The following is a 22,586-nucleotide window of genomic DNA, read 5'->3' on the forward strand; positions in this document are numbered from 1 at the left end:
GAAAAGAGTGCAGTCTAATACAACAAAAGCTGCCAGAACGAAAGGATTTTTAAGGGAAATGAAAACAAAAGAGCCAGCTCAGACTTTGGATGCTTTTATAGCTACTGATGTCTGTTGCTAGGTGTGTGGTCTCCTGGGCATTGTTGTTTGGAAGGAGCCATTCTGTAGAGCTCACAGTAAGGTGTGGACTACCCTATTTTTAGAATTCAAAATATCGTAAACACAGCAAAAGACACTTTTTTGCAAAAGGCATTTTAATCATTCATCAAAACAGGCAGTACAGCATTTAAGGAGCCAATACTAAAGACTCGGTCTCACAAACATCAAAGGAAAATAGATGGAGACCAGATGATGAAGCCTCCAACAGCACAGGAACACAGACACCTGGGAGGTGTTCAAACTGTTTTGATTTACTAGATATTGCCAACATTTTTCCTCCATTTAATCCTTGAAAAAAATTAAAATTTCATTTTCTTATAAGTTTCAAGCTTAGGAAAAAATAAAAGTTGCATGAACCAATTGATACAACTTAACACACATCTCATATATGCTCCAAGGACTTTATTATGTAACCAGAAATGGTATTATTTTATCTCTGCCTACTGATCTTCTTACAGTCGTATAGTCCTATAAATAAAATTCATGATAAAAAAAAATCTGTTTACCCTGTAATTGTTCCTTTAAGAATGGGAGGGAGTGGGAGGGAAATAAGTTGGTGAGTCTTGTCTAGTCTACTGAGCTGTCTTTGAAAGGAAGGCTTGGTATCAGAGGGTGCTCCTGACTTGTGTAGGTAGACCATGGGAAAAAAAGAAAAATCAAGTGCTCCACCTGCAGAGTACAATGTAATGTATAAAAGAGCCCTTCTCCAGAAAACAGAATTTACAGACATAAGCATGCTGAACTTATCTGCTCTGTACAAACCATAATTTAGGTTCCAATTAAAAAAAAAAAAGGTCAGAGATTTCAGTCCTCAAGAAGCTTCGTATGCATCTCCCTAGTTAAACATCAGGTTTCATTCAGACATGGAAGACTGGCTACAGGTTACATGGAGGACTGATCATTGAGTCCCTCTTCTGTACAAGGAACCCCAGAAGCCATCCAGAGTCCTCTTTAAGTCCTTAATTTCCAGATGACACCTCGCTGAAAGTATCCATGGACACATAATGCCCCAGACCTATTTCAGTAGGGGAAGGCACTCCAGGAGGCAAATCCTGGGAAATCAGGGCAAATCAAATCAGGGCAAATATCCTAAAACCTAGTGTGGGAAACCTCTGCTCCTAAATATTCCCCCCTCAGGATTCCCCTGCTGCTCTACATAAGTGGAAAGGATCCTTTCTTCAATGAACATTTTATTTCTCTCTCACCCTAACACTAGACATCTTAGTGGAGTTACTTGCCAAAGTTACTTGGACATCTTAGACTCCACTAGACATCTTAGTGGAGTTACTTGCCAAAGATAAGATCATAATTCAGAAGGTAGCCATCATTGTAGACAAAAAGTTTCTGATCATAAGGGTGATAGTTCATGCTCTGCACCGTTTCCTGCACCTTATGAAAGACTACGTTCAATCTGCCCTCCTGCCCTGTGTTTGTGTCATAGTAGTAGAAGATCTCATCTGTTCTGGTGTTCAGAATACGGGTGGCATAGAGCACCCCACATACCATGAAGGCGTTAGAAACAGATGGCTTATACTGACTGGTTTGCCAAGTATTTAGCACGGCCAGAGTGGTGTCATTGAGTTTACTAATCACTATGTTACCATTGTTGGCTTCAGTTGAATAAATCACCCACAATCCATTCTCATCCACAGCTAAGTCAATATCTTGCCAAACGACATTAGCATATGAAAAGCGATTATTATAGGCAGCATCAGGGAGTGTTTGAGTCACTTCAACTCTGTTGGTGGTCAGGTTAACTCTGGCGATGTTCCGGGTGTTGTACCAGTTGACGTACATGTTTTTGTTGTAAACTGCTGTGCCGCCACCTTGACCATATCTTATACTATATTCATGGGAATTTTTGTACAATAGCAAATTATCCAGTGAATTGTAAAGTCTGTAATAATCAAAATATCTCCCACTTGTTTCCAAAGGTGCCACCCAATACAGCCCTTGGTCTGGATGCTGAGGAGAGTAATCCCGACCCCAGGCACCATACTTATAGGCAAATCCTCGCCAGTTAAGCTGGACCACAAATGGTTTGCTGATGTTCACCACAACTCCATGACCACAGCTCCCTATGCAAAGAAGAAAATAAAAAGGGCATTCTTAGAGAAAGTGAGTGATAAGATACAAACAGTTAACTATCTGAAGAACCAAAGGAATTCATATTTTTCCTGTCAAGGTTCAATGATAACAGCATTTTTGAAAAAAGCCAAAACCTTCTCTGGATCTCAGTCTCAATGAAAACCCACTGTCAGTTCTAGGCTTCTGTCTCCATAGATGGGTTTGCAATCTGGAAATTGCCAAGAGCCACATTAAAAAACTTTGAGAGTCCAGAGAGAGGAAGAGAAGATTTGGTAAATTTCATACATTTTTTTTTTCTGTCAGAAAGCACTTTGCAAATATTTTGTCACTTTTTTCATAGAAAAATCTAGATCATCCCAGAATCCTACCTTTTTTCTATGAAATCAGAGAGTGATACCCATCAGGATCAGGGAGAATTATGATGGAGGAGATCGTCCTGACAAGTCTCCAGCCCCTTCGTCCTTCTACCCTTCCACACCAGGATCCCAAGTACATCTCCAACACCCAGTATAAGTGCTGACTCAGACAACCTCAGAAGTGAACGTCTGAAATAAGTATTTCAGTGATTCAGAAAGATGGTACTATAATGATGGGATTTCAGCCTTGAGAAGCGATGGACATTATTTTAGGGCAACATTGCCTGCTCTGTGCCCAAAGTATAGCCCATCACATAGATCACTTAATGATTATCTTGCTGCAGTTACAAGGTGGGTCTTGCTGCTCATAACTCATATTCAACTGTGCCACCAAATGACGGGCAAGTACTTCTTCTTTCCCATCATGATCCTGTCATTGTTGCAATGTATAATCGAGTGGCAGCAGGCTAACTTCCCTGTAACCTTTGGAGGAATGACTTAGGCAGAGGGACTTGCATTCCCTCTGAAATGCCTGCCAACCTAACTCTTTTATGAGCAATGAGAAATAAAATTAATTGTTCCAGTACTTTTTATAACTATCCAAAGATTTGAACACATATTTTCTGAGATCTTAATACATGCCCTTAAAAAACTGATAGTTTTTTAGATAACAAAGAAAATCCAACTTCAAGTACATTGAGGTCATTTTTCCTCTTTCTGCTGCCTGGAGCAAGCAGGTGAGGGAAGGAGGGAACAGAAAATGAATTGCTGGATCTACTTTATTTTTTTTAAGATTTATTTATTTATGCATACAGAAACTGGGGTACAGGCCAGAGGTACAGGGGAGAGGATTCACCAGAGACAGAGTGGGGAACTGAACAGGAGGATCGACTGAAATGCACTGCTGAGGGGAGCAGCGAGTGAGACAGGAGAGGTCTGCTGCGCCATGTGGGTAACTCCCTGGCTGGGGATAGAACTTGTGCTGCAGTGGCTGCATACAGCTTCATAGGTTGCATCTTAACCCCTTGCGCCACCAGGGAGGCCCTGGATCTACTTTAAATGCTTGTAGAGGGCCTCCCTGGTGGCACAAGGGGTTGAAACGCAGCACTATGAAGCTATCCACAGTCACTGAAGCATGAGTTGAATCCCCAGCCAGGGAGGTGACCCCATGGCACAGCAGATCTCTCCTGTCATGGCCGCTGCTCCCCTCAGCAGTGTATTTCAGGAGCACTGCCTGTTCTGCTCCCCACTCTGTCTCTGGTGAATCTTCTCCCCCCCACCACCACCTCATATTTGGCCTGCACCCCAGCCCTTGTATGCATAAATAAATAAATCTTTGGAAAAAATGTTTGCAGAGAATCAGGTGGCTATAGAGCACACATGAGATGAGCTGGAGCCAAAAGCAGAACTCCAAAGAATTGCCTGAGATTAGCATTTGAGGGTGGGGGTACAAAGCTCTTGCCTGAGCCTCTGCCTCTGACCAATATGGAAAGACCGGTTCCTTTCCTTCCTAAATATCTCCTCCGTCTCCTCCCCTCACTCAAGGACTGCTCAGAGGTGAAACCATTACTAGAAATCCTGCTTTTATTTTTCCAATCTGCTGGGACTTTTTGATCGCAGAATTAAATGCGTGCTCCTTAAATGCTCTCATAAATCCGCAGTTGGTGGGAAAGTCAGCCAACCATACAACAGGTAGAGAAATGAAACCACTCTGTACCCAACCTCAAATAATTTTGCATATCATTAAGCAGAACACAGTCGCGGGTTTATTTTAATAATGCATGCACCATTTCATAAATAAAAAAGCAACGTGTGTTCAGCCAAGAGACTGCTCTCCACTAAAGAAATAATAAATAAAATTATAAATTATTATTTCTTCTCCTAAAAGTGATCTCTCAGATGAATGCTTGTTTGCTTTTGTTTATGAAACAATGCATGAATTATTAAAATAAAGTTAGCCGTGTGTTCAGTTTAATGATAACAAAAAACCACTCGAGTTTCTATATGCTACAAACTGGATTTTCTAGTTAAAACATCTTTCCGAGGATTTATTTATTCAACTACATTTCACTCTAAGGATATGAAAAAAAGTCCTTCTTTTTTTGCAGGATGGAATACTTATGAATTATTTGTTTAATTGAATCTTGCCCTCCACAAAGGAAATGTCCAAACCAACAATAACAGAATATTTAAGGAAAACTTAGGAAGCATATAACTGATTCAAGCATTATCAGGGGACTAAAGATAATAAATCATTCTGTCCTAGATATGGAAACCCTTAGATATGAAGAAATCAAAATGCACTCTTAAAAATTACTACTACTATTAATAGAAAATAACAACAATAATGGTACATCATTTCAAAAATTGACCTGGAAATTGAAATTGTACTTGGTATAAATACTAAAATTGCATGAAACTTACATCTCTTTTCCTCACCTCCCAAGCATTCATTCCTAAACGCTCTTCTGTCCTTTTTTTTTTAATATTTATTTTTATTTATTTATGCACAGAAGAACTGGGGTGTAGCTCAGAGGTGCGGGGGGCGGGGGCAGTGAGAGGCTTCACCAAAGACAGAGTGGGGAGCAGAACAGGCAGCGCTCCTGAAATATACTGCTGAGGGGAGTAGCAGGCAAGACAGGAGAGATCTGCTGCGCCATGTGGGTCATCTCCCTGGCCAGGGATCGAACTCATGCTGCAGAGGCTGGCGATAGCTTGATAGCACTAAGACTTTAACCCTGCACCACGAAGGCCCTTTTCTGTCCTTTCTGTTATTCCCCCATTATACTCTATCTCCTCTGGGCCACTTTTAGGGGCCTGGCTATGGTCAAAAGACGTGGAAATAGAGAAAAAGACCTAAGTATTGCTGCCAATATTACAGATGTGGCTACAGCAGTGACAGACCAGTGAAAAGGCTATGACAGGCGTCCCCAAATCCTGGCAACAAACCATTGAAACTTCACAGCCAGCCCAGTGCCCACTGTTCATCTAGCCCAGCCACAGTCATCCTAACTCCGTGTTCACTGAGCTTCTCCCTACCCTCTCTTATCCCACGCCCCTTCCCAGCTGCAGCCTTTATTTCCCTATCTTAGCAATACCCCGTTCCCTTCCTAACTCATCCTATCCCAACTTTCCCCAGCCACAGGAACAACAACCCATTGCCCAGCTATGATCCAAGAACTGTAAACTACCAAAGAATCATGCTGCATTTTCTGGTAGAAGAGAACACAGCATAGAACTGACAGCAAAAGTGCCCTTTTAGCTTTTCCACAAGCAAAGAAGCAAAGATAATTTGGCATTCATCAGCCCTGTGAGTTGTTGGAACTTTCTTGTCACTCCAGGAATCACAGGTGCACGTCTCTGCTAGACCATCTAAGGAAGGCAGCCTGCTACAGTGAAAATATCGTCAATCAGATTGAAATTCAAATCCTGACTCCAATGCTTGCTAGTTGTGTATCCTTGAATCCTCTGAGCCTCAGCTTCTTCATTTTAAAAGAAAAACAATACTACCTATTCTGCAGGATTATTAGAAAGAAGAGAGGAAGGCAAGTACATGTAACTCAATATACATTGAGCTATATCAGCATTATAAACACACATCATGCTACAATTGAAGGTTTATGCAACTATCTTACTTCCTGCATATTGGTTTCAGAAGTTTCTGCACCCATCTTGATAACCCCAGTACTCAGAATAGGGCCAGCCATACAGTAGCACCAAATGATGCTGTAGAACAAAGGAATGCAAGACTAACCCTTATTTGTAAAACACTAGTCCTCTACCCTGCCACATATCTGAATTTTTCAAAGAGCCCAGTATTTATGCTACAGAACATAATGCAGAGAACTCTTTATACAAATTGTTGTCTTGCTTGGCAATTTCTTCATGATGCAATTCATTAGATATTGCCATGGTATTCAGAAAATATCCTGAAAAGCCACACGGTGAGACTTTAAAATATTCTAACTTGGACTTTTAAAAGTATCGTGTAGCATTTTAAAAAAAAGTCAGTCATTATATGCTTGCAGGGGAAACTTAATCTTGGCTCTGTAATGCAATCTCTCACCTGGGCAACTGACCTTTGAGCCAACCGAAGAATATAATTGACTTGTGAGAATTGGACAATTAAAATGGTTATCATCATAAAATGATTAAGACTAAATTGACTCTGAATTATCAGATGTACTCTGTTCTTCTCTAGGCTTGGGATTTTGGTGGGTCACCCAATACCTTTCATACAGTATTTAATTATCAGTTATATGCTGAGCACCTACTATGTGCTAACTAATCAGAGCTGAGCATCTCCAAGCACAATGGTGGCTGATCTCTGAGCGTTTCTGTCACATTTTGCCTATACATAGTTATTTACATTCAGGGGAAAACTAAAGACAGAGTGAAGTCAGTTGTTTTCAGGGGAGAAAAAAGTTAATGAACATAAGGCCGATTATTTTAGATTAGCAAGTTCTATGAAATGGAGCAGAAAAGGATGCCATTTACAGCATAAACCAAATATAAAACACATTTTATTGAATTCTAACTACACGTTCTGGTTCTAAGAGCAAGCTGACCACAGGGCTAACACAATGCAGCTGTACGAGAAAGACCCAGAGAGTGCAGAATTACTTTTTGGCTGAGACTTGCATACAGTCTTTTTTGTTCTGTGCATCTCTGCAGTGAAAAAAGCAGACAGGCAGATTTTAAAGTCCCATAATAGTGAGTAACTTTAATTAAAGTCTCCACAGGCCCACAACTTGGTGGTGCCTGGGGATTTTTCAATTCTGCATTATCAACCAACCCAAACAGAAAGAGAGTAAGTGAAAGAAATTGATTTAAAAACATGACAAAAGTCAGTTTAATATAAACATCATAAATATAATATGAACAAAGCTGGAGGAGAGCCAAGTGGCTTGGCAGGGATCCAGGTACAGCCAAGGTTGTGAGAAAGTGAGAGGAAATCTGGGTTCGATTTGCTTAAACAACACAGTTGGGCTGGGATGGCTCACCAAAGTCTAAGTGTGAAGACCTAGGGGAAAGGTCTAGAAAAAAAATTCTAACAAAAATAATTGGACCAACTCCCTTGTCTCCCAGCCTATATACTAAGCAGCATGCTCCTTCCTGCCACACCTTCCTTGGTTACTGACACCTAACGCCCAGGTCCTGAGATGACCAGAGAGAGGCACCTTGATTCTTGCCTCAGCTTTCATGAGCCACCTGTGTGGCTCAAGAAAAGTTATCTCAGGAAAAGCAGCACCCCCACCACCTAAGTCCCCTCCTCTGAGACATGGTGGGCCTGAGCTAGATGGTGCTGAATTTCCCTTCCTGCTCTAAAATATCCTTATTCCTAGGGATGAATAAAAACAGGCAGAAAAATCTATTCCATGAGGAAGATTTATGGAGGTTAAAAAAGAAAAGCAAGAAAAAAAGACTTGCCCGGGTATTAGCAGGGGTTGTTACTGCTTCAACTCCTGCCCTCAAGGGCCTCCGTGCCTCTCACTTCCCATGTATGTTCACATGGCTGTTCCCAGACCCGATTTAGCCTTAGTTTGTTACAGCGGACAGAGCCTGGCCTTTGCCCTCAAACTCCTCTGTATGTCACATTATGGCAGATTCCCTACTGCAGAGGAAGGGAAAAGAGTCCCCTGAACAACATCAAGAGGCTCCTAACTATGGCAGTATTCTAATTAAAGCCTTAAACAAACCAGCTAACCTGACAGGAATCCAGAAATACACTGAATAAAAGGAAACAGGTTGTGAGCCATAGCAATTAATGGGAATAACAAGAGCTGTATGATTTGATGAAAAGATTTGGACTCTATTCAGGCTGAGATGCTCACATCCTGCGAGAGAGCGTCCCGGTGACACTGAGGTCTCAAAAGGACAGAGCTGAATGCAGGGCTGAGGGGCTGGCTTCAGTTTACCCGGAGGGAACACAGACTGAGCACTGCGCTATTCACAGCAAGGTTTTCACTGCAATTATCATCAATACTAATAACAATCACCGGTGTGCAACATCAATCACAGAGCTCTGAGCTTCCCAAGCCTTGTTTCATTTGCCCTCATTGCAACCCTGACAGGTAGGTACTATTATTCTACCCTTCTTACAAATAAGAAGATTAAGGATCTCTTTCCACAGTGAACACTTAGCTGGGAAGCTCGGATCTTTGGGGTCTTAAAGTCATGTTCCTGACCCCTACACTCCACTGCCTCCATTCACGAGGTATTTCCAGAGCACCCACCTTTATGTTATACTTAACCCCAACATGATTCATTAGCGAGAGAGGTGCCCACCAGACACTCCAGGAGGGAGAACAAGACACACCCAGAGTACTGGTTATGTGGGGCCATGCCTTTAATCCTCACTGACTCCCAGGACACACTAGATAGCAAGAACTCAACATGCATTTAAGGAAAGTATAGAGGGAAATAAAGAGGTGGGAGGTGAGGGTCTGGAGAGGAAGAAAGGAAGATTAAAGGCATAACCCCAGCTCATCAGACAAATGAGCCAATCAGCCTTCACAAGCCACAGGGCAGTGCAGATGGATGCCTCGTGGATTCCAGAGACTTTCACCAGCCCCCTGAGAGCAGCACCATCACCAGAGAGGTGTATTTCTGGCTAATATACAGAGAATACATACATATGCAGATTTTCTTTTACATCAACTCATTGTTCCTTCCTTTGTGAGCCCCAGAATGGGACAATTTGCAGACCCACTAAGGAGGAGATTTCAAAACCTAGTAAAGTAAGCTCAGAATTGCACAAGCCCCACATTTCCCCTACCATTGCAGACCTGCACCCCATCCTCCACCCCATTCTTGGCCCTCAAGGGGTAAAAGCTCAGCATATGGCAATCTCACCTGGCTCAGGAAGAGAGGGAGAGACAGGAGCATTTTCACCTTTGGAGGCCTCACATTCCTTTAGCTTGTTCTTCAGAATCATGATTTCTCGGCGAATGGCAAGAACATTGTTTTTGTCTAGCGTCTCGAGCTTCTCTACCAGGAGAGTCATATTCCTTATCTAAGGAAATAAAAATTCAGAGTGACTTTATATTATTGCACAATTTCTTTCATAAACATTCCAGAGCTGAATTTTGTCACTTAGTGAAACATTGCTAGAGAATACACCCGAGATTCTCCTGAATGGTTTCATTTGGAAGAATACATTTTATGGTTTAGTGTGAATGCCTGTCAGAGCTCAGGCAGATGTGTGTGACAAGAAGAAAATGGCAAAGATTTTAAGAGCTTTAATAACAGAGCACAGATTCATCCGAAGCACCCACAAATGTCCCTTCCGGTTCATTTCTCATAACCTCTCCCTATGAACTCATGTTTCCTCATGTTGCATTATAATTGTTTTTAATGAATGATGAGGGCCAGAGAAAACTTAAAATTCTAAAATACCTAACTAGACTTCTTCATTATAACCCATGTCACGACTGAGCTAGTAAATTCTCGTTGATATAAATTACCCAACCATAACATTAATACGATGGTCTTTATCTACAAAGATTAAAAGGCTTCACTGAGACATACTCACAAGAAATTTCTTTAAAGAGGGCTGTGGAAAAGAGTTCCAAGAAGGATTAAGTACTACATACTCATTCAAAAGGAGAAACAGACCGAACAAGCTCGTGATCAGGTAGGATAATTATCCAGGAGGATGACTCCTAACAGAATTGCCTGCTGGGCCTTGCTGGGGGAGCTGTACAGATTTATGCCATCTCCTTCTTGAGACACAGAAATGCCATTCAGTTCTGGAACAGGACTCTGACCATTTGGTGATGCCTGCATCTCAGGACATAGGTTCTCAATGTGCTTTACCTTACTACTCAAGGCAGGCATCCTCCCAAAGCTGAGGGTGGGCTATGCCACGTGCTCACGAGAGGACAGAACTCAACATCAGAAGAGAAACTGTCCTCGTCCTTGCTTCCTGAGGAGACTTTATTGTCAATGCAGTGAGGGTGTGTTTGCTCCTTACCTCCACTTCCATTTGATCAACAATCTCTGTGCTACCAACAAAATTCTCCTTCAGCTGTATGATCAGTTTCTCCATCTCCTTCACTTCTAACTTGATCATTGTGAAGTCCAGTTCAGTGAAAGAAATCGTATCCTTTTCCATGATCTCTACTCGGACAGTTAGGTTTAAGAGTTTCTTTTCATACACACTGATTAATTGGACATATTCCCTCACCTGAAAGGGAATCAAAAGGCTCAAGTCAATTCCCAGAATAATAGCATACTGTCTTCCTCCACTGCCAACCCTTTGGGTACTATTTGATTGCTGTCATTTTTTTTTTAAAGAACTAGATCAAACAATTTCATTTGTATGTGGAATCGAGAGAAACCAAACAAAGGATAAGGAAAAAGATAACGTTTGCAATCTGACAGCAAGGAGAGGGAGGGAGGGAGGTCAAAACAGGGGAGGGAAGAGCATAAGGGACTATGGTGATGGATCACGGTGCTGTGGTGGTGGGAGAACTATGCAGACTACACCTGAGGGGAGAATTCAAATGCTGTCCAAAAATTAACAAAGTAGTAAGAAACTAAAAAGCTGGATCGAAATGTATTTAACTAGACTTTGTAAAAAAATCTATCCAAATACAACCTTTAGAAAAGATATTACTAAAATAGGGGGTTTTGTACTTGCTTGGACTAGAAATCATTTTGCTTCAGAATCATCATTTGCAAGTACATTTTCCTCTCTATCTTAATATTTGAAGACATCAGCTCTCTAAACTAGCTGGTTGGATTCAGAATCTCTTTGCCCTTGCAGCTCCCCTCAATGCACATGCTCTAAATCAGGGTTTCCCAATCTGAGCACAATTGACATTTTGAGCTATCTTCTTCTTTTTTTTTTTTTTTTTTTTGGTCAGAGGCTGTCTTGTGTATTGTTGGATGTTGAAGCAGCAGCCCCTAGATACCAGTAGCAATACTCACCCACCCCTGAGTTTTGACAACCAAAAATGTCCCCAGACATTGCTAAGTGTTTCCTGAGGGCAAAATCACCACCTCCACCACCCTTCCTATGTTTAGAACCACTGCTCTAAATCTCATTATTTTCTAGAGGAGGGAGAAATGCACTACGTGTACAATGAATGTTGAGCTCCTCTGCCTTTTACATAGTGGCTTAAAAACTCAACTTACAATATGTGAGTGTATGTGCAATTATAAAGTACACATTTCATTAAGTGCACCCACACCTATTCCGAGAACTGATTATTGCAATCAGACCTTTAAATTACACATTTGTTGCATATATTTGAATGTCTGATCATTAAGTTAAAATACTTCCAAAAATTCCCTTGGTGGTTTAGTGTATAATTGGAATCTCCAAATGGATATTTCAATAAACACAGTTGGTGGTTCTTTCTGTATCTGATCTCTAAAGGAAATGCCATGGCTTTTTTTAAGGACCTGCTCATTAAAAATTGCTGGTTTTACATTATTTTTTAGAAATGTGAACAGAAGTAATACATTTCCCCAAAACCATACTAATGTCAAGTAGCGGATCCACAGCACCCGGATGAATTCAGAGCCAGATGTTGGCCTCTAATCCTTCTAATACCAAAGGCGCCCTAACTTCTGTCATTTTTAGCCCTTCCACTTAACCCCACTGTGCAAATCAGAATAGACTCTTAGGTCGCAGACCTAAGGGCTAAGGCTTCAGGCAAAGAGGATTCTAATGAAAGTTGATAATGCAGCCGTTGGCACTGCTACTGTATCTCCTCAGGCAACTGATGCTCCCTGCCACCAGACACACCATCACTTGGAAGCTGATGAGGCTGGTGACATTTTGGTGGATAAGGAGGTTAAAAACACATACACATAAACAACAAGCCCCCTTGAAAGTACAAACACAGATATGAGGTAGAAAAATTTCAATTTCTACAATTATCAAGCATAAAATCTTGCCTGTGATATAAGTATAATAATAACCTGCCAATCCATTGCAGGAATGGAAGTTTGCAAAATGAATATTCTTGTTGGCATTTGGCCTTGCCTGCCAGCTTTTGGAACAAATGAAACACCCTCAGTTTTCCTGGAACATTTTGGTGGCACATCGCAGCTGTTGTTCTACAAAAATGAGTAATTCAACTGTCATCTCTGATAAATAAAACGTGGCTCTCCCAGATTCTCACTGAAAACCACGGCATAACATGGAGTTTGCTCCCTGTGAGAACATGTGGTGTGCCTGCCCTAGTTCAGCCACAAAATGAAGCCTCTCTAAAGATCTTTTGGGGAAAAACTTGAGGTTCTTTCAGCTAACATTTAAAGGAAAGCTCAGTGATGTTCAGGAAAACTGGAATCATCCAAGAAATTATACAAGATCAAGGAGAATCTGAAGATAGGCCAGAAAGCAAGTGTGAACTTAACGAAGTTAAGTGGATTGTTAGCACAAACCCCTCAGATCTGTAATGTTGAGATGATGGGAACAATTCTGAGAACCTCCAAACTCTGTATAGAAGCTGCAGTTCCAGCAGAGGTAGCCAGCTTACCCATGAATGTGTAGCAAGAAATGGGTCTAGCCCTAAGAGGATACAGCCTTGTGTCAAATCTTTACTCTGGTGCTACTTCTCACTATAAGTTGAGCTTTGAAAAACACATTCATGTTTGTCTTCAAAGCACCAGTTTAACCAACATGCAGAATTGCCATTCTTTTATTTGTTGTGCACTTAATATGTCATAGATGGGTTCTAAGAATCAAAGTTTGTTGAGGGATCTGTTCTGGGGTATTTGGTGTTGCTCTGTGTAATAAATGTGGTTTTGTAATAAAGAAGGATACAGTGCAGTTGATATTAAACTAAAGAATTACTCTGGTTCGTGTTTGTGACAGTATCTTGTGATGATGGCTATTTGAAATAAGTAAATGTACTTTTCAGCTTACTACTGTTTTAATGTATCTTTAAAAATAAATGCAATCAGATTAACTGAGTTTGAACTGACTACCATGAGATATAAAACACTTCAGAGTTAGACCCACCTAAGCTCAGACAGACCCCAGTAATCAGTGGGCAAATCATTTAATTTCTCTAAGCTTTGGTTTCTTTCTGTCAACTGGGGGTAATAATATCGAGCTTACAAGATTATTATAAAGTCTAGAGATAATGTGTATTAAATGCCTAACATAATGGATGCCCTATAAATTGCAGCAATTATTAGAGTAGCAGTGACTTTGGTTTTTTTTTCAATCTGACCTTTTAATTTATTATATTTCACTGCACAAAACATTGCTCAATCAACGTTTGTTTATGAGTTGCCTAAATGTCTCTCAGGCTGACTCAACCTTCTCATGCATGAGGATCTATTAGCAAATGTGTCATATTAAATAATTTCCCCCAAAGCCCATAACCCTCCAGAGGAGGAAAATCCTGAGATAACTTTTGCACCATCCCCTACCTAAGTATAGTCACAAGAGGCCATATCATAAACAACAGGAAAGTATAAAATACTTTCAGCATTTTATGCAGAGACAGCTCCCAGTCTTCTCCGTGTACTGACAGATAATGAATCAATGTAAGGCAGTCAAAACCCTTTTCTACTGGCCTGTCCAAACAGGCATTCCCTCAGGCCTCTAGATAAACGGTGATTTCCCAGGCAACCTAGGGACAGCTATAATAATTCACCTGGAAGTCCAAAAGACCTCAGCTGAAGAGACAACTTCAGATTTGAAGGTATTACTGACCTACTGCATCTCTTCCTGGGTTCATCTAAAGGATGAAAATAGGCTGGCAAAGAGAAAAGAGAACTGGATGATTCTGAAGACTGAAATTCCTGACCTGGTGTAACCAGACAAGAGAGAAATGACCTTTTACACTTATGTCTCTTGACCTTTATGCATCTCAGTTTTTCTAACCCTAAAATGGGAAGGAGAACAATTGGCCAAACTACGTTAAGGAGCTGCTTGCGAGTAAATGGAAATGGAAGCGTTTAGAAAAGCACAAAGGGAAGCTGTTACTATCACTGTTTTGGTTTTTTTTAATCAAGTCACACTGAATCTATTATGCAAATCTCAGCTGGCAGGTCAATTCCTTTCTTAGGCCTCAATCATTAATTTTTGTAGGACAAGCTACCCAACATCTTCAGAACTAAGTTTTCCCACCTGCTCCGCACTTCTTTCCTGCCAATTATTTGCAAGGCAGATGCCACCTGCCCCCCTTCCAGGACTGGGATGAAATGTCCCATACTCACTAGCCTGGCAAGCTACTAAGTCTCCCTGGGGCATCACGGGGTTTCAAACTGCCCTTCACACTCCTGCCAGCAAAGAAGACATGCAAATCAGTAGCTTCCACTCTTTCAAAGCAAATGACTCTAACTGAAAAGATCTTTACCTAGGATTTTCCTCCACTTGTTATGTTTTTATGCATAACTTCTTATCTGTACTTGATTATGCTAGAATAAGGCTATGAATATTAATGGCTGGAATTTATAATTTAGTGCTGTGCCTTTTCTGCTGATTAATTCAAGGACATTTCATTTCTAAAGAAGCTAAATTCCTGGAGTAGTCAAACATATTTTCCTGGACACTCATTTAAACTTAGAATATTTATCTGCCAATTTAGGTTGAAAGTAGGGTCTCAGCCTCACCACAATTTTTGTCTTAAAGGGCAACCATGTTGAATGTTGAGGTAGCTAAGTTTAACTTTCTCGAGAAAACTTATTTTGAATCTTGCAGGAAAGCCAGACCTCCTTGTAAATTAATGGAGTCATAGTAAATAATGCATAATGTGATTACAGCTTGGACTTTACCTGTGCAGAAAACGGGAGCCTTTCCAGCTGATTTTAAACCTGGCTAAAAGGGTAGAAGGGTCAAAACTGGAATATCAAGTCACACTTCTCCAGTCAGCTCTGGAGAAAACAAACCTTATAAGAAAACCTACTCTGGCTACAGAAAAGTGGTTGTCAGGGGTTCGAGTTAGGATTTTTAGTGACAGCCTATCACCTATTAGTCTTGATTCAAATTCCCAGGGAATTTTGATTTGGGTCTATGTAAGGCACATCAAACGTAACATACTAACTGAGAAAATAGAGGAAAACCACCAAGAAAGAGAGAGATAAGGCAGAGACTAAATTGGAAAGAGAAAACAAAGGAAAGGAGGTAGGAATGAAGGAAAAGAGGCAGAAGGTTTGGGGGAATGGAGGAGAAGGTAGAAGAGAGGAGGGGGCCTTCCAAAATAAGAGACCAACAAAGTGTGGCGGGGGGGTGGGGGGGTGGGAGGGAAGGAATTAAGAAGGAAAGGGACAGAAAGCTTAGGAGGTATGGACAAGGAAAAGACTTGAGGCAAGGGGAGAAATAAGAAGCAGTGGGGAGCAGGACTGGGTCAAGAAAAGTTAAAGAAAAGACAGAACATGAAGAGGAGAGAGAAAAGGACAGGATAAGGAGCAAAACTGGAGGGAAAACCAAGAGGAATACCAAAAGGAAGAAGATATGAAATAAAAGTTAAGTGGCAGGGTTGGGCTTAGCAGGGAAGCTCAAGGTTTCTTTCCAACAGCATGAGCCCAACGATATTGAAGTGACTTATCCACGGTGCCCATAATCCCGAACCCGTTTCCTCCCTATGCTTTATTTTTCCAGCTATAAAGAACTCCATAGGTGCAAAATAAGCGCGAACATCTCCATAGGATATAAACATGCTGTCTTTGATAGCAGTGAAGAACAGCTGTTTATAAAGTCCTGAATAAAGAGTATTTTCTTTTGTTTCTTTGTTAGTTTGTTCTTATCAAGGCAGTGTTTGAAGAAATGGTGGGGTGGAGGATATAAAAGAAAATACTTAATTTAGAAAGCTCTTTCTGGAACTTCTCGGAGAGAACTTGAGCTGTGAATTCCAAGCGCTCCACTCTCTCCACGGGGAAGGTGGTGTCCGGGAGGGTAACGGAGCATTGGCAGTTCCCGTGGTCATCCTTGGAGCCGGTGAAATTGGAAAACAACTGAAAATCAAAATAAGTTCAACATCAGTAATAAGTCGGGAGATGAGCTTTTTGGCAACTGGAGTGACAGCAATTGGCTTTGTCCAAAGAGCGCTTAGAGGGGACCCAGTGGAGCCCAATGCATAAGGGAACAGGAGCATAGAAATAACCTCAAGGGGCCACGTTCCACGGGACACTTAGTGTTTAGCCGTGTCTCCACCTGTTGGGCACGGTCACTCTCTCAGTCCCCTGTACCAAAAGGAGGATTCTCCTTTTTCTGAAAAAGAGAAGTGCTGCCTTAAAAGAAAGCATTGCTGCCACAACATCAAAAAAAAGGAAAAAAAGAAGTGATGAGAATCCTGAACCCGAACCTAGTGGACATGAACTCTCTTTAAATCTGCTTCTTCATCTGTCAAACAGGGATAAATTTCTTCACTGGGTTATCTTTAAAAAGAACTGAAATGGGGGAGTGGGTGGGAGCGTAGAGAAGGGAGGGTTAAAGGAGGGGTAGGAATAAAGAAAGGAAGCGCAATGGACTATAGTGGTGTTATATGGGTCATTTAATGCTGGGTGTACTACGGTGGTGATATCAGAGAGGATATTCTAATGTTACCTCAATTAAAGTTACATTTTAAATATTCTAGTAAATATTCTAGTGGCACAGGGGTTAAAAACAGCACTATTGAGCTATCTCCAGTCACTGCATCATGAGTTCGATCCCCGGCCAGGGAGCTACCACGTGGTGGAGCAGACCACTCCTGGTTCACCCACTGCTCCCCTCAGCAGCGTATTTCAGTCAATCTGCCTGTGCTGTATCCCGCTCTGTCTCTGGTGAATCCTCTCACCCCCACACCTCTGACCTGTCCCAGTTCTTGTATGCATAAATAAATAAATCTTTTTTAAAAAATTCTAAAGAATGAAAAATTACCAAAAAAAGTTAAATTGTGTGTAAATGTAAACCAAGTCCCTAGCACATGGTAGGTGATTAGTAAATGTCATTTTCTCTTTCCTTCTTCTTTTCTTTTCTTCACCTTCAGCCCAACCTCCAACCCAATTCCTTTCAATAGTAATAAAGAAAATATCAAGAATATGAATTAGTGTAAAAATATATAATGCAAATTCACATTCTCTCAAATGCAAATTCACATTCTCTTCACCTGGGAGAATTGTATAATTAACATATTTCAAAATGGAACAGTGTATGAGTTTTAACAGTTAAAAACAGAACAGTGTATGAGTTTGAAGGTTTTGTGCATTTTTAAAAGTTTTGCAGCTACCCACTTGCAGGAAAGTCATTTTAAAATATTTGGTTTCTTTAAGATATTCAGGCTCACACTTTGGTGGGCTGCATATTTTAAAATGACAAGTTTGAAAGATCCTGAGGTTTGTGTTTTGTTTGTTTGTTTTTTGGTCCCCTTTGAACTTCCCCAAGGGGATCCCAGAACAATTAACAGCTTTTTATTACTAATGCTGCCTTCCAGAGTAACTCTTGGCAGTCCACTGAGTCCACAAGAGTTCAATGATCTCATCTAAAGGCCAGACCTTAGCTCACCTGTGGAACAGTCTGAAGGGTCTCTTTCTGAAAATTTCCAGGGGAGAGCACAGATTTGCAGAGTTGAAGAGATGCAGGATACACACACACACACACACACACACACACATTTCCAAAACTCTCTATGCCAGGTAAATTCTTGACAGGGTCTCAACCTTTTTTTCCAACCACAACCCCCCACACAACTACTGCTGCAGGGATTATCAGTAAGGAAGGGGGGCATGCAGGTTTATGCTGAACATGGGGGTTGGGTGTAGTCAGGGAATGGGTCTTTGCCAGGGATGAACAAGGACAAGGACAAGCATACCAGGAGCCTGCCAGAGAAGCCAGTTTCCCTAGGAACCAGCTTTATCACTCCCTCTGAAGATAGAGGCTTAAGTGTACCAAGGCTTTTACAAGGAGGACCGACATGTCATGAACTTTTGGGGAAAAAAAAAAACCCAGCTTATTATAACTGTCTAGAAAAAAAATCTTGCCTTGCATTTTGACAAGGGGAGGTTAATTAGCTGAGAAAGACAGGGTTGGACCATTCTTAGAGCTCTCTGAAAAGTTCTGTCAACTCAAAAAAATAGTGGCGATCATCAAGCAGTCTCCAGACAATCAACTAGAAACCACTAGCTAACAACTTTTAGTCCTGAAGTTCACCTGAAAGGCAGGCAAATAATTATAAGCTCTGCTGACAGCCATTCCACAGACTTCTATTGAACATCTCTGTCCCAGTGCGATGGAGTCCCCAGCTTCCATCCTGCTTATCATCAGCCCAGTGTGCTCAGCTGACATCAAAATGGTCCATAAGTTTGATCAGTGTCTCCCATTAGAGATATTTCTGCTCCTCGCATTCAAAGACAATGAAGCTAATGGTGATGGGTCTCTCTGCAGTGAATGCTTAAACTACATGAGTGTGATGTGGGGAATGGGAGACAAAGACAAGTGCTTGTCTCCTTGGCCTCTGGAAGGATATGTGATCCCCTTGCGGAGGGCATATAGGATTCTGTATTTGTCAGCATACCCCCACAAAACACACTATACTGGTAGGTTCTCATTCACTCAGCATGTGTTCAACTAGTATTTACTGATGTCCACAATACCCCAGGTTCAGGTGTTAGGGAATGAATAAAACTCAATTCCTTCCCAGTGAATCAGTCCCACTGTCATTATGAAAATCTTTTTTTCCCCAACAAGCCCCTTAGCCCAATGATAAAGCACACGACTTCTGGTAGTTCTGGTATTCTAGTGATCGTGTGGAGTGACAAACAGAACCTTCTCTCATCTTTGAAATGAGGACCCTGATAAAGCCCCTTCTTTGGAGGGCGACGTCTGAGGCACAGAGTGCTCTGAGCACTATAGCAGAAGGTAAGACTCACATTTGTGATTTAAGTTGCAAGTGGCTCTAATTAGCAGCCCAGCCTAAGTGCCTGTAAAGATTCACGGCATAAAATAATGGTACTCAACATTTTCAAAGTACAGAAAATGATACGTTTGGAACTTGCTCGATGACAGTTATAAAGGGGTTTTCCTCCACTTTCCAAAGAGCTCATCAAGACGACAGCCAGCCCTAGAAAATTGGGTTTATAATGGAAGTGACACCTAGTCTGCTATAAAAAAAGAACCTGGAGTTGTGCTACTGACTCACGAGAGGGAGATAAGTAAAGCACGAAGGAAATCAAACCTCTAAGTAGAATTTAACTATCATTCCTCCCTTTAAATATTTATCTCCTTAAGCGGTTGAGCGCTGGGTTGCGAACCTGCCCGCAGCCTCTGCAGTGCCGGTTCGATCTCCGGCTGCTCCCCGGCCACTGGAGGAGGGTCCCACATGGCGCGCAGACCTCTCCTGCCGCCCGCTGCTCCCCTCAGCAGTGTACTTCAGTCCTTCTGCCTGCTCTGCTCCCCGCTCTGGCTCTGGTGAATTCTCTCACCCTCCCGTGCTTCTGACTGTACCCAGTGCTTGTATAAATAAATAAAAATAAATCTAAAAAAAAAAAAAATATTTATCTCCTTACCAGACCATAGGCATTGGATTTCTCTGTTTCTTGGTCTATATCTTATTTTCTATTATTTTAGTCGATTATCTTATCCATTTTAGTTGGTTTCTGAATGGTGATGATGCTTCAAAATAAATGATTTTTGTTAGCCACATTTTTCTGGAGAAAAAAAGTGCTAACCCAGCTCTAGTTGTCTGCAGTAATCATTTATTATCATGGAATAAAATGATCTATCTGATTTCTAGCTACAAAGCAGCTTGGTACATATTCATGCTTCTTAAACCATTCTTTTCTTTATAATAAGTAGTTTTCCTCTCTACTCCCTGCAAATACAGAAAACTGCATGCAGAGAGAGAGTGACAAACATAGGCTGGTGAAGTTTGAGCTCTATAACTTGCTAGCTTCATGGCTTTAATCATGATTTCATCCCTCCAAGCCTCAGTTTCACACTAAAACAGCATCATTAATTTTACCTACCTATTTGAGTTAAAAAAAGATAACATGTAATATGTACTTAATCTAATCCTGGCATTTATAAGGGACTCAGTGAGTGAACATTGCTGTTGCTGTTGCTCCCTGAGCCCTATCCAACAATTTGCTCATCAATATGCTAGCACTGCCCATCAAGTCCTGAAGGCAGAAATGAAACAAACACAAGTCTTTGTTTCCCCACTTCCCACTGGCCAGACATTATCACTGAAGCGGCAGACTCGCTTGTGAGTAAAGATGAGAGAAATGCAAAGGCATGGGTTTTGGGGAGTTGAGACCTGCCTACACCCACCCCAAGTCAGATGGTGGCAAAGAAAGCCTAGGTTTTGTGGAGCTGGCTTCCAACAGAAAGGCCCAGAGTTGATGTGGCCGAGATGAAATGAAGAATTGTTTCCAACCCCTTCTCCTCTTACCCCTCCATGCCTTTTTCCATTTCCTTAAAGAGTCACAGAGGAGCCAAGGGAAGGGCTCACTGCACATTCCAGTGATGTTGTCTGGCTGGACTAGTCCCCTCTTTGGTGCATGGCTGGTCGACTGGTTGGCTTGATTCTACTGCTATTGTTGCTTTGAGCTGGAAATGACTCTAAAGATTCCCTTTAGGGAAGAATGAAAGAATCAGCACTCCTCCAGGGGAATGTTGGTGTATAATGGCATTTTCCTAAATCCTCACGAGTCCTACTTCTGTCACCCATCTTTACAAACTAGGCTCAGAGAAACTGTCAGGGCTGCAACTGGAACACTATGGCTCTCAGTCCCTGGAGGCCATTCCTCACCATCCGCAGGGTCCCTGCTGAGCAGCAAATCAACAGAACAGACTTCTGGAGCTACAACTGGGAGGGCTCCTTCCTTAACAGGTCTTATCAGAGAAAGAACCCCAATATCTCTACATAGAGAGACCCCCACATGCCCCCAATTCTACAATGCAGCCAGGTTTGAGAACCTCTTTCAAGTCTCCAGCTAGAGAACCAAGATGTCTTCCCTCTTGCTAACAATTCAGTTATTTTGCCCAGGTTTTAAATGATCTCCATGATGCCTATAGTTGACAAAAGGGAGTTGTAAATCTCTTAGAATGCCCAGGTTTAGCCGTCTGTGAAATTATATTCAGATTCTCACAAAAGGAAGTGAGAGGAAATGAAGACAGCGCTCACATTTTAGGGACTTCTCACCTGGGACAGAGAGCCAGAGCTGGAGCTGGACCTGGAGCCCGAGATGAAGTTGGAAGTGAAGTCAGAGCCTGGGATGGAGTTGGAGCCTGGGAAGGAGTTAGGGCCTGGGAAAGAGTCAGGGCCAGGAATCAGGGACTCCAAATCTTCCGAACTGCCTGCTGGGCAGAGCAGGAACAGAAGGGCTAGCAGGCAGGGAGAGCTGGGCCTCATCTTGTCCCCTGGGCTGGAGCTGCAGGCTTTTGCTCCGAATCCCAGGGCTTTCTATAGTGCCTGGTGGGGATTTCCCCACTGCCAGTTTATGGGAAAAGAGAATGCTTCCTGGGGGCTTTCCAAAGGAGTGTCTTGACACCCAAGAACCTGTGTGACCTCCACACCTTGTCCCTGAGCCCACTCCACCACTGCCCTTAGATGGATATCTCCTGCCAAATATTAACTCCATTGTGCTTTTCCAAGTCCAGCATCTGTTTTCCAACTTGATACTTCCTTGAAAGAGTCAGGATCAAAGAACTGATTGTGAGTAACACAGGGCTTGAGGTCCCAGGAAGAAAAAGCCACCCTCCTCTGTTTCTTTCCTAGAGGCCATTGCTAGTTGACTCCCCCATTTTACTGAATGCAGCTTTCCAGAGAAAGTTAAGGAATTCTGCTGAGACAGTGAATCTCCCTGGGGGAGGACTTCCCCCTTTAGTTGCTTTCTCACCCTTGCAGTGTCTGCTTCTAGGCCAAGTTCTCTCTCAGCAACCACACGCTGAGAGACAGCTATGCTCTGTTCTCTGGAAATTCAGCTCAGGCTCTGTACCCCCAAACACACACCCCTGGGGACATGACATAAGAGAAAGAACCCCAAACAGCAGAGGCATCTCCAGAACCACCGAGGGAGGCCACTTTGAGGGGT

General features: G+C 42.0%; 1 protein-coding gene across 1 annotated transcript; it reads right to left on the reverse strand.

The window, feature by feature from the left end:
- Positions 1 to 258: 258 nt before the first annotated feature.
- On the reverse strand, positions 259 to 21,904 carry OLFM4 (olfactomedin 4). Its single transcript, XM_054687736.1, has 5 exons — positions 21,695 to 21,904; positions 16,376 to 16,526; positions 10,579 to 10,793; positions 9,459 to 9,618; positions 259 to 2,237 (listed from the first exon to the last, which is right to left on the reverse strand). The coding sequence occupies exons 1-5, from the start codon at positions 21,902 to 21,904 to the stop codon at positions 1,444 to 1,446; spliced, it is 1,530 nt and encodes a 509-aa protein (XP_054543711.1). The 3' UTR covers positions 259 to 1,443.
- Positions 21,905 to 22,586: the final 682 nt, after the last annotated feature.

The sequence above is a fragment of the Talpa occidentalis genome, unplaced genomic scaffold (assembly GCF_014898055.3).
Source record: "Talpa occidentalis isolate TD23 unplaced genomic scaffold, MPIMG_talOcc4v2.1 talOcc4.5, whole genome shotgun sequence".
In the NCBI taxonomy this organism is placed as follows: Eukaryota; Metazoa; Chordata; class Mammalia; order Eulipotyphla; family Talpidae; genus Talpa; species Talpa occidentalis.

What these genes read in the sequence shown, in the direction of transcription:
- OLFM4 (XM_054687736.1), bottom strand. Translation starts at nt 21,904, where the DNA reads ATGAGGCCCAGCTCTCCCTGCCTGCTAGCCCTTCTGTTCCTGCTCTGC. An exon ending in GTTCCAGAAAGAGCTTTCTA is followed by an intron (nt 10,794 to 16,375) that starts AATTAAGTATTT and finishes TGATTCCCTTTC; the next exon opens with AGGTGAGGGAATATGTCCAA. An exon ending in TTGATCAAATGGAAGTGGAG is followed by an intron (nt 9,619 to 10,578) that starts GTAAGGAGCAAA and finishes TTATTTCCTTAG; the next exon opens with ATAAGGAATATGACTCTCCT.